The 12,895-nt window shown below is 42.4% G+C and overlaps 1 protein-coding gene across 1 annotated transcript; it reads left to right on the plus strand.

The window, feature by feature from the left end:
• The first annotated feature begins 2,601 nt into the window (after positions 1–2,601).
• Positions 2,602–12,535, plus strand: slc39a7 (solute carrier family 39 member 7). The gene is made up of 8 exons (XM_062999766.1): positions 2,602–2,700; positions 4,976–5,469; positions 5,915–6,083; positions 6,170–6,244; positions 8,284–8,418; positions 8,515–8,628; positions 10,229–10,425; positions 11,725–12,535. The coding sequence occupies exons 2-8, from the start codon at positions 4,981–4,983 to the stop codon at positions 11,977–11,979; spliced, it is 1,434 nt and encodes a 477-aa protein (XP_062855836.1). The 5' UTR covers positions 2,602–2,700; positions 4,976–4,980; the 3' UTR covers positions 11,980–12,535.
• Positions 12,536–12,895: the final 360 nt, after the last annotated feature.

A 12,895-nucleotide genomic window follows, 5' to 3' on the forward strand; every position in this document is an offset into this window, starting at 1 on the left:
TGGCGTGATCTGTTTTGGAGGATTTGTAAGCTTGTCGACCACGTTGAATAGAGTGCGGGTGTTGTTGATGTTCCTGTTAATGATCTTAGAGAAGTGCAGCTGTCTAGCCCTGCATAACTCTGAGTTAAAACTACAAAGGCTTTGCTTATAGAGATCATAGTGGATTTGAAGTTTAGTTTTCCTCCACTTACGTTCAGCTCTCCTGCATTCTTTTTTCAGAGCTATTACCTTCACTGTGTTACGCCATGGTGCTTTCTGTTTGCTCAACGTTTTCATGTCTTTTACCGGAGCAACCACATCCATGACAGTCAATATTTTCACGTTAAAGTTATCCAGGAGTTCATCAACTGACTCTGCAATTAAAGTTGGTGATATAGCTATGGCCTCCATAAACCGAGAACTAGTACTTTCATTTATATTCCTTTTCTTAACAGAAACAGAGCTATTTTGAGCATCTGGAGTGATCAGCATTTCAAAGAAGACACAAAAATGATCAGAGAGGGCCAAGTCCTTGACCAAAACAGAGGAAATGTTAAGACCTTTAGAAATAACTAGATCCAGAGTGTGCCCTCGAGTATGTGTAGGCCCTTTCACATGTTGCAATAGACCAAATGTGTCAAAAAGTCCAAAAAGTTCTTTGGTGTTGTTGTCCTTGTTATTATCTAAGTGGATGTTAAAATCCCCAGTTATGATGAAGAAGCTGTACTCAGTGGAGATAAGTGACAGATAAGTGTAAGACAAATAAGTGTAGGATAAGTGTAAGACAAAAAGTGACGATGAAGATTTTCTATAGACACTGTATAGTTTTAATGGTGTTTGTGTTGTCCCATATTTTATATACTGTGTTGCTGTCTGTTCTCTATCTAAAATAAGCTACAACAGACAAAACAGACTGAAGATGTTCTGCACAGACAGTATTGAGTTAAAGGTGACGTGAGGAGCCTCTGCTGGACAGAATGCGGTTTTGCACTGTGCTGTTGCTCTTATTCAAACATTGAATCAGGAAGCAATCATTTAAGAAGCAGGTTGGGTTGGTGTTAGTTTGATCCTTTGCTCCATTTATTGCTCCTATGAAATCTGGCAAGTTCTTCCTGTGTGGCTTTCCTTGATGGTAGCAGTTAAGGTGCTGGACTAGTAATCAGAAGGTTGCCTGTTCAAGCCCCACATTACCAAGTTGCCACTGTTGGGTCCCTGAGCAGGCCCGTAACCCTAAATTGCTCATAATGTATTGACTTATTATTGTAAGTCAATTTAGATATAATCATTCGCTGAATGCTGTAAATGTAAATAAGTTACTCTAGATGTAAGTTCATGAATGGTGCTGTGCCCTGTGATAAACTGTCAGCCTGATGGTCAGCCTGATGGTCAGCCTGATGGATAATAAAAATGAATCAACAAATGAAAGAAATAAATATTTAAAATAACTTCTTTTCATTAAAATAATTAATTAATTTCCACTTTTTTTCTTTGCTCTCCCACATTTTCTAAGCCTTCGTTCTTTTTATTATTACTAATATTATTTTATTATTTTATTGTCATCATTATTATCATTCATATTACATTCATGGTTTATTATTATCAATATAATTATCATTGTTACTCTGTTATTATTGTTACTTTTATTATTATTATCAATATCAATATTATTATTTATATGAATAATATTAATATATTCTTATTATCAATAATATGATTAACATTATTATTATATTTATTACTATAATATTACTTTTGTCATTATTATTATTATTATTATAAGTATAAGTAGTAGTGTTATTATTTTACTACCCCTATTATTAATATTACTATTATTATTAATTATCAGTAATATTATCATCATTATCTATTATTCTTATCTATTATTATTATGAGTAATATAATTATTAGTGCTTTTATAATTATTTTTGATGTTATTGTTAGTATTATTATTATTATTATCATTAGTGTTATTATTAGATATTTGTGTTGTTTTTATTATCATTGTTACTATTCTTGTTAGTGTATTATTATCCTTATTATTAATGTCTATGTTATTATTATCATTATTATTATTAGTAGTAGTAGTAGTAGTAATAATTAGTAGTAGTAGTGTTATTATTTTTAATTCTTTATTAATATTACTATGATTATTTATTATCAGTAATATTATCATAATTGATCCATTATTTTATGACTAATATCATTATTATTGCTATTGAAATTGATGTTATTGTTAGTATTATTTATTATTGTTTTATTATTATCATTATCATCATTATTATCGTCATTATTAGTATTATTATTATCAGTTACTATTAATTACTAGTAGTGTATTATTGCCCTTATTATTAATGTCTCTGTTGTTATTATTATTATTATTAATATTATTTTTATTATTATTATTATTATAACACAATACAATTTCAATAACGATAATAATCTTTAAGGATAAAAACAGTGTACACAAAACCGCTGATCTATAGATCATACGTGCATCACTGTATGTGTTGTTTGGCCCCATCGCGAGATTTAGAGATCTTATCACGTTTAAACAGCGGTAGTGTGTGAGTTCTCGCGAGATTTGTTATGTAGCGAGCGCCACGTCGGTCAGTGAGAGAAGAGGAGAAGAGCATCAGATGATCTGCACCGTCACATCAGCGCTGATTTAACTTATAAACGGATTATTTTAGATTTACTGAGCTGTGCAGCGCTAACAGGAGGGTGAGTTTATAATAATGCATGATTAAAAATAAGAGAAGGAGGGTGTTAGAGTTTAAATATGCTGCTACAACACTTATCGAGCTAAGCGGCTAGTTAGCACATCATGCTAACTATAGCTGTTCATTGTTTACTTTTTATTATTATTGATAAATCGGATAAATTTAGACAGAACATCAATGCAGAGACGTGGTTATATCTAAATCCTGCACATGTGAGGTCCAAGAAGCAGTTTTCACCCAGATATTGGAGCTTTAAATGAAGCTAGACTGCTAGAATTGGACTGTTGAGGAAGTTTGGAAACAAAAACTGTTTGTTTTTACTCTTTATGTGTGATAATTACAAACAGAATCAAAGAAATACTTCATAAAATATCATTTACACAAATATTAAAGAATATGCACTTTATTAGGAACACCTATCTGCTACATACATGCATTGATTCAATTATAATGTGTGGGTATACAATTACTGACTGTAGGCCATCAGTTGCTGTGCACATGGTCACACCCCTGTAGCCTATTTACCTATCAAAACAGACCCCATAAAAACCACTCCACTAACCGAATGATGATTGGACGGCGGCTCCATCTTAGAAGTGTGTGTTCTGTGTATATATATGAGTGTAGCAGGTACAGCAGTGTTGTTGGGATCTTGCTTTTCGACATTTAGGAGATGCGACTTACATTACAGTCACAGTATACAGTTTGAGCAATTAAGGGTTAAGGGCCTTGTTCAAGGGCCCAACAGCAGCAACCTTCTGATTACTAGTCCAGTACCTTAACCAACAGGCTACAGCTTGCCCTGGCCTCTTTATTAGGGACACACATCCTGTTAGTGCTGGTGGACAGTTATATCTTCCTCTAGTCGATTATCAGTGAGCTGGCGGCTTTACATCTTTGGTTATTATTAACATCATTATTATAGGTATTATTTTCATTTATTATACTGTAATATTACTTTTGTCGATAGACACAGACAGACAGATAGACATTTATTATTATTATTAATAGTGTTATTATTTTACTGTCCCTATTACTATCATTAGTATTACTTCTATTATTAATTATCAGTAGTATTATCATTATTCATCTATTATTACTATGAGTAATATTAATATTAGTGCTATTATAATAATTTATGTTATTGTTAGCGTTATTATTAATGTTATCATTATTACTATTATTATTATTATTAATATTATTATTATCTGTAATATAATTAACATCATCATTATAGTTATTATTTGTATTTATTATACTATAATATTACTTGTCGTTTATTATTATAATAGTATTATTATTAATAGTGTTATTATTTTACTGTCCCTATTATCATTAGTAATACATTTATTATTAATTATCAATAGTATCGTCATTATTAATCTATTATTACTATGAGTAATAGGGCGGCTCGGTGGGTAGCACTGTCGCCTCACAGCAAGAACGTCCTGGGTTCGATCCCCAGGCGGGGCGGTCCGGGTCCTTTCTGTGTGTAGTTTGCATGACTGGCGCCCCTTCAGGGTGTTACTGTGTGCCTTGCGCCCGTTGAAAGGCTGGGTTGGGCTCTAGCACCCTAAAGGCGACCCTAATTGGATAAGCGGTTAAGACAATGAATGAATTATTAATGATTATTAATCTTTTATTACTATGAGTAATATTATTATAGTGCTATTATTATTATTTTTGATGTTATTATTATTATGTTCATGTCCAGTCCATTATACAGCGCCACTGAATCTGAAGAGTTTAAGGGCCAAACACAGATACAGATATATTAAAAAAGAACAACAACACTGACAGTAATAATACTGATGTAACCTACTGGTTGAGGTACTGGTCTAGTAATCGAAAGGTTGCTGCTTCAAGCCACATCTCTGCCAGGTTGCCACTGTTGGGCCCTTGAGCAAGGCCCTTAACCCCCAATTGCTTAGACAGTATACCGTCACAGTACTGTAAGTCGCTTTGGATGAAAGTGCTGCCGGTGTGCAGCTCTCTCTGTGTGCTCTGGAAGTAGGTGGGGCAGTTTGTTTGGGTCTGGAAGGGAGTTTAAGTCAGGGATGATGGTGTGGAATTTGGGATTTGGGTCTGAACGTGGTGGTATTTGGTATATATCCCATAATTCCTGTGGAGTATCCGGCTAGCCAGTTTACCCTGATTTACATCACACTGTAGGCGTGGCAGTGTTTGCGTACCCTCTGTTAGCTCAGCGTTAGTCATACGTGGCACGTCCTGCTCAGGCTCGTAAAGTAACCGCGGTGTTTTCTTTCCTCTCCCAGGTGAGATGAGGGCGATTTCCATGTCCGTGCTACTGCTGGTGGCGTTCGGGCTGGCTGTGCTGGCACACGCCTGCTCGCACGGCCACGGGCACGCGCACGGGCACCATCACGGCCACTCGCACGGGCACCATCACGAGGAAGTGAGAATGTTTCATGGTGCGAGCAAGTGGAGCGCCGAGGCGAATCTGCCACCGACGGAGGAGGAGGAGCAGCTTCATCACGGGCATGATCACGGGCACGACCACGGGCACGCTCATGATCATGACCACGGGCACGCTCATGACCATGACCACGGGCACGCTCATGAACACCATCACGGGCACGCTCATGATCACGGGCACGCTCATGACCACCATCATGACCATGGTCACGATCACGGGCACGCTCATGACCACCATCACGGGCACGCTCATGACCACGGTCACGCCCACGATTCCAGACCCAAGAGGGACACGCAGGCCGAGAGCAGGACCAGCGTGGAACTGTGGATGCAGGTAAACATGTCACTGCCACACTCCCAAACTGGAAGGCAGTTTCTTATTAATACCCCTGACTTTGCCCACATACTGACTGGCATGTGACTGGTGCTTCGGCTCAAGCCCAGAAGCTGCTGCTGACCTGTGGAAATGTAACAGTGCATGTGATATTAGAAAGTGACCACTAGAGGTCAGCAGTAGCTATTGTTACCTGTACATGTTCCGTAAATAAAGGTAGTCCCCTGACCTCCAGGGTCCCTGGTTCGACCCCTCAGCAGCGTCTATATACACTCATGATTGGCTATATCTCATGGGGGGGTCTGGGTTAGAATCTCAGAGGTATTATCAGCTCACACAGACATGTTTGGAAGCCAGTGTTTACCGGTGGAACCGTACCAGCCGGGACCCTGACCGGGATGAAGCGTTTAATCTAAACACCGTCGTCGTTCTTTTCGTCCCTCAGGCGATCGGAGCGACGCTGCTGATCAGTGCCGCGCCCTTCCTCATCCTCTTCCTCATCCCGGTGCAGTCCAACTCGGATCAGCACCAGAACCTGCTGAAGGTCCTGCTCAGCTTCGCCTCGGGGGGGCTGCTGGGGGACGCCTTCCTGCACCTGATACCTCACGCGCTCGGTGAGTACCGAGCCCAAAAAACAGGGACAGGGGGTCTGTGTTCTGTCACCTCCCTCAGTTCTGTGATGTTCTTCTCTTCGTTCCAGAGCCTCACTCTCACCATGAAGACGAAGGCCCTGACCGCTCACAGGCTGCTGACCGCTCACATGGACACTCTCACGGTATGGGACCAGTAGGAGAGCTCTAATGTAAATGTAAATGTTCTTGTTAGATCAGACGTTCAGCTGTTCCTCAGAGCCCTGAGGTGTCCATCATCTAATATGACCTTATATGACACTATATGATCAAAAGTATCCGGACACATTACAACGAGCTTGTTGGACATTCCATTCCAAATCCAGGGGCATTAATATGGTGGCAGCACCACATGTGTGCCTTTACTCTTTTGGATATTTTGGAGTGTGACTGTGGGGATCAGTCAAAACAACACCTGTAAGGTCGGACACAGACCTTGCTCGCCTCAACAATCAACATTCTAGATCAGACCTGGGCATTGTACGGCATTGAGACATCCCCAACCGGCCCGCATGAGGTCTGTGGCAATTGAAAATCAGACGTAAATAAATGTACATCACACATGCAATATAACAGGACTGATTTTGACGGGAGAGCTGTGTCTTTAAATATCCGTACGTTTAGTTTTACGTGTGCGCGAGTGTATCAGCTTCACCGTAATGCGAACAGAACTGAGTGTGACTGACGGTGGAGTTTTTAACAAGACGTGAACTTCTGAATTGTTTATTTACTGAAGTCAGGTGTAAAGCTGTTTAACGATCACATTTTAGGGTTTAAATCGCTGTTATGGTACTAAACTGAGAAATACAAGAACATTAACGATGCGGAGCGTCACACCTGAAGCTTCACTAACTAAACTACAAGCAACACGGACTTTTTATAAGGTTTAACACATCCAGAACTGAAGCAGTCAGGACCAGCTCTGTGATTTTAATAAGAATATCCAACAATAACAAATTAGACTCAAATTAGACTCAAAACAAAATAGTTTAAAAACCTGCACATTTGTTTTTTTTTGCATTTGTTTGTTTAAATAGTAAAATAATGTTGATGTTTTACTCTGCCTACTTCTAATTGTCTGATTGTAACATCTAAACATTTAATAAAGAGTGAGCAGTTGTAGCCTAGTGCTTAAGGTACTGGACTAGTAACCAGAAGGTCGCTGGTTCAAGCCCCACCACCGCCAGGTTGCTGCTGTTGGGCCCTTGACCCTTAATTGCTCGGACTGTAACTTTACTGTAAGTCGCTTTGGATCAAGGCGTCTGCTAAATGCTGAAAATGTAAATAAAGAGATCAAATTAATATTGAGCAGAATTTAGTTCACCTTATTGGTCCGGCCAGTTGCTTATGTGGCCCCTTCGAAAATGTAATTGCCCACCCCTGTTCTAGATCATTAACAGGGTTAAAGGTCAGGGCTCTGTGTAGTTTCTCTACACGTCATTACTCTACAGTACATAATCAAACATCAGTGCCTGCTCAGTATCTTATGAAGTCCGTCCGGACTGAAAGGACATAAATTCCTGCAGACCCACTCCAAAAGCTTGTGGAAAGAAGAGCAGGGGTTGTTTCAGTTCAAAGAGAAGGAGCCACTCCAAATTTAAGAATAGGAAGGGGATGTGGCACAGTGGCTCGGTGGGTAGCACTGTCGCCTCACGGCAAGAAGGTCCTGGGGTCGATTCCCAGGCGAAGCGGTCCGGGTCCTTTCTGTGTGACGTTTGCACGTTCTTCCCGTGTCTCCGGGGTCTCCTCAACTCGATTCTAGATTCTGAACTCCTCGGTTTAAAACTCGGTGTTGCCACCGGTTGGCTGGGCGCCATCTAGCAGGCATAATTGGCAGTTCCTGAAGGGCAGGATGACCGGACTATGTGGGTGGGGTCTTCAAACGCGGTGTAAGGACCCTGATTAGCAGATAGAGAAACGCCTGTGCAGAGTGCATGGGTGAAAAAGGGTTCGTCGGCGGCGTGAGCAGCAATATACCCACCTCGACTGCAATCAAGGATCCACCAGCAGCGGAAGACAAATTGACTGCACTAAATTGGAAGAAATACTAATAAAATCAATCAATAAATAATAGGATTCTGGGTCTGGTTAGCAGTGGGTGTGGCTTAAAAGCATGTCCACGTACTTTTGGCCCTCTAGTGTATAGAGCAGAACTAATGATGATGGTGTGTGTCTCTGTGTACAGGCGTGGCTCATGATCACATGATGTCGGTGGGACTGTGGGTTCTGGGAGGCATCGTGGCGTTCCTGGTGGTGGAGAAGTTTGTACGTCTGCTGAAAGGAGGGCATTCGCACTCGCATTCTCACTCGCACTCTCACGGTAAGATTCTCTCTCCGAGCTTCTCTGATCTCGGTGATTCGGCGCCTGACTTTTGTGTCCGTGTTTTTACTAAATAATAAACTGTGATGATTCCAGCTGCCCCGAAAGCCAAGGACAGTGACGACGAGGACAAGAAGGAGGGAGAGAAGAAAGGAGAGAAAGGCAAGACGGTGACCAAAGCCAAGCAGGAGAGTAAACAGGAGAGTTCAGGTAAATAAATAAACAGCGTTCGTTTTTTCACCTCATTGTCGCCTCTTGGCGTTTGTTTGCCATGGTAAAAAAAAAGCGAATGCCACGGCGGTACAGCGTACTCTACTGGGTCGTATCTACAGAGCGTCCCCACTAAAATATAAAAACCCTGCATTTACGTTTGCAGCACTTAGTCGACGCTTTTCAGAGTTAAGTTCCCGATCTTTAATTTTGATCCCGATCCGATACCGAGTCTTAAACCGATACTTGTATCTTCTAGATATTGTCTAGATAGGAACTGGATAATACTGTTCACACAGTGCACACTTCAAGTACATAACAGTTATTCACATTAATCCAGTGTATATGTTTATTAACAACTGAATAGCTCTGCAGTGCTGTAGGAAAAAAAAAGCCTGCCGTGTTGTAACTGTAACAGACTTTTCTGTGCTTGTATCGTGACGATGGTTTGATGGGCGTTTCTACTCGAAGTGAGTGTGTTTTGACCCTTTAGGGCTTCCATAGTGCATGGAATAGCGTGCTTGGCTAACGAGATGACTAATTAATAAAGTGTTCTGCTCCCGACAATTAGTGAATATAGCGTGTATTTATTTCTTTATTAAGCGAGTGCATCACTACGACGCTCGATTACATAACTAAGCCAATCGGAGCGCTCGATACTGAGATGTCGTTCAGTCTTGTAACACGTAAACTCGTAAAAGCTGTATGTTATGGTCCTGAAGTTTTCATACTGGGATTAAAAGTGATTGTTTTGTAAACCGGAGTGACCCTCGACTCACACACCATATAAACAGTAAAATTCTACAGTAATGAACGCAGCTCTGCTCCCACCGCCTCGTGAAGCGCTCGCATCGCAGACGTTACGCTTCGCTGTTGGACTCGTTTCACTTTCCAATTTAAAGTATTTCCACACAGCGGACATGCTGACGTAAAACAAAGGATCGGGATCAGGATCGGCCTCAGTAAAGCCGATACCGATCAGTTAAAAAAATGCCTCGATCTTTGAGATCGGATCGGGACATCCCTAGTTGTGGGGCTTAAACCAGCAACCTTCTGATTGCTAGTTCTGCACCTTAACCGCTGAGCTACAGCTGCCCAAAACAAACAGTATTAAAACAGAGTGACCTCTGTCGCTCTTCTCACAAGACTTTGGAGTGTGTCTGTGGGAATTTGTGCCCGTTTAGTGAAAATATAACTGCGTTTGTACAGCTGGGCACTGACGCTGGTCTCTGTGCGAGAATCCGTCGGGGGCGGGTGAAAAGAAGTGGCCGGCAAACGTACGTGTTTACATGCACGACCCCCAATGCTGGCTGAGGAGAGCTACAGACTAGCACCCGGTCCCGCCTCCTTCATACTAGGCGGTGTTTTCATTACTCGTGCTGTGCCTCAACCAGACACCAGGAGGCGCTGTTGCATCCACATTACGTTTTTCTTACTCGGACATGACCACAAATTGAGTCAGTCGAGTGCCCGGTCAGGCCGGTAGCACCACTCGCTGTGCTATTATGGCGTATAAAGTCTCGTCAAGCTGCTACTTCCAGCGTCCACATACTGTCGATGCTCTATCTGAAGTGACCGGTGTGTTTTCCTCTTCGCGTAGATATAAAAGTGTCCGGCTACCTGAACCTGGCCGCCGACTTCACCCACAACTTCACCGACGGTCTGGCCATCGGCGCCTCCTTCCTGGTGGGTCCGGCTGTGGGCGTGGTAACCACCATCACCATCCTCCTGCACGAGGTGCCGCACGAGATCGGAGACTTCGCCATCCTCGTCCAGTCGGGATGCACCAAGAGAAAGGTACCGCACCCAAACGACCGTGAGCAAAAGTATGTGGACTCACAATTTTGAGAGCCTTGCTCAGGGGCCCAACAGGGGCAACTTGGAGGTAGAGGGGCTTGAACCAGCAACCTTTTAGTGAACTGCTGAGCTACCACTGCCTAAAACAAACAGGCAGGAGGCTTCTCACAAGATTTTGGAGTGTGTCTGTGGGAATCTGTGCCCATTTAGTCCAAAGATGACTAGATGATTGTATAGCTGGGCGCTGACGCTGGTCAAAAAAGCCTCGGTTGATATTCCAGTTCATTCTTTATCCATTACCGCACCCATCTTCCTCTCCTCAGCACCTTCTCCTGATAGAACTCTCATCCCTCTTCTGCACATGCTCAGACCATCTCAACCTCTAAACGTCCAACCTGCTCCGTCCCTCTAATAGACCCTTTCCTTCACCTCCGTACCCTTGTACCATCAACCTCGATCACCACGCCCATCTTCCTCTCCTCAGCACCTTCTCCCTATAGTACTCTCATCCCTCTTCTGCACATGCTCAGATGATCTCAACTTCCAAAACGTCCTCCCTGCTCCGCCCCTCTAATAAACGCTTTTCTTCACCTCCGTACCCTTGTACCATTAACCTCAATCACCACGCCCATCTTCCTCTCCTCAGCGTCCTTCTCCTGATAGAGCTCTCATCCCTCTTCTGCACATGCTCAGATCATCTCAACCTAAACCTTTTTCTTCATCTCTGTACCCTTGTACCATCAACCCCAAGTATTCCATCTGGTCCTGTCTTGAACGTCCTCCTCGATCACCCTCCTCAGCACCTTCTCCCTATAGAACTCTCATCCCTCTTCTGCACATGCTCAGACCATCTCAACCTCCAAACGTCCTACCTGCTCCTTACTCTAATAGTGGGACAGTGGGGGCCTAGTGAGTAGAGCTTTGGGCTGACAATCGGAAGATTGTTGGTTCAAATTCAGGCTCTGCTGTGCAGCCACTGTTGGGCCCTTGAACAAGGCCCTTAACCCAGTCTGCTCTAGTGGAGCTTCCAAAATGAACTGGGAAACGTGAACATTTATATTTGACAAATAAAGGCGCTCTTCTTTATTCTTCTAATAAAGTTTAACACTCTCTATTCCCTTGTACCCTCAACTCCAAGTATTCCATCTCATCCACTTTCTCCCCTTGAGGTTGGAGGTCATATCTGACCACTGGTGATGTCATAACCAGTACCGCTCTTCCTCCCAGTCATTTAAAAAAGCATAAATGTATGATCATGTGACCTTTTCTTATTTATTTCTCTCTTCTTTGTCCTCTCAGGCCATGTGTCTGCAGCTCCTCACCGCCGTCGGCGCCCTAGCCGGCACCGCCTGTTCCCTGCTGGCCGAAGGAGTGGGCGCGGCGGCCACGGCCTGGATCCTGCCCTTCACGGCGGGCGGGTTCGTCTACATCGCCACGGTGACGGTGCTGCCGGAGCTGCTGAGCGGCCGCTCGAGCGCGCTGCAGTCCACGCTGGAGGTCGCCGCCCTGCTGTTCGGGGTCGGCATGATGGTGCTCATCGCCGAGTACGAGTGAGGCGCCGGATCGCTCCCGGACTCAGGGCGGGACCACGAGCGACTGCTGACGATAACGGACTGGTGAGAGAGAGAGAGAAATGAGTGAGAGAGAGAGAATTTAGACATGAGAATGCACTAAACTATCCAAACTTGAGAGCTTTAGAGTCGAGAGGGACCATGGGGTTCAGATTCATTCCAACCACGTTCTATCATCCCGCGGCGCTGTCGGCGAGAAGCACGCACACTAGCATCCGCTCTCTTCGACTACGCTGTCCAGTTTTATCATTTTACATTCTTCAGCTCATCCGACTCGTTCAGTTGTTGTTTTGTTACATGTGTGTTAGATCTTGTGTACGTATTCCACACCCTGATAGGTGACCCGGGGTGCACTACATACAAAATCCAGAAATTAAGTCATTCTTATTATTTTTTCCTTCTTTTTTTTAATAAAAACATTTTTTAAGTGTCAGAATCTGTTTTATTTTTGTTTTTTGAAGCAACTGTTTTTATTTTGTCTTTAAAGTCCTGATGCAGTTTTTTCAGTTGATGATGTGAATAAAATCTTTACCACCTGAGTTTGTCGTGCGCTGTGACTTGTAGATGCTTTCCGTTGACGCATGACAATTATGTACTGAGTTCTGCACCCTAAATTTCCAGAAAAGTTGGGACGTTTAGTAAGATGTAGTAAAAATAAGAATCTGTGATTTGTTAATATTCTTAAATCTTTAACTTAAAAGTAGAAAGAAAAGACTTCCACTGTTCTGACTGAAACCCTAGAAAAATAAATTACTTAATCGTACTTAAAATATACTGAGATTTGTCTAAGTATACTTAAAATAAAATATATAAGTACTGTATACTAATGTTAAAATATATTTAATATATTGTATAATATCTATACAAAAAGTATATTTTTAATAAATACATTAGGGCAC

The sequence above is a fragment of the Trichomycterus rosablanca genome, chromosome 1 (assembly GCF_030014385.1).
Source record: "Trichomycterus rosablanca isolate fTriRos1 chromosome 1, fTriRos1.hap1, whole genome shotgun sequence".
Lineage (NCBI taxonomy): Eukaryota > Metazoa > Chordata > Actinopteri > Siluriformes > Trichomycteridae > Trichomycterus > Trichomycterus rosablanca.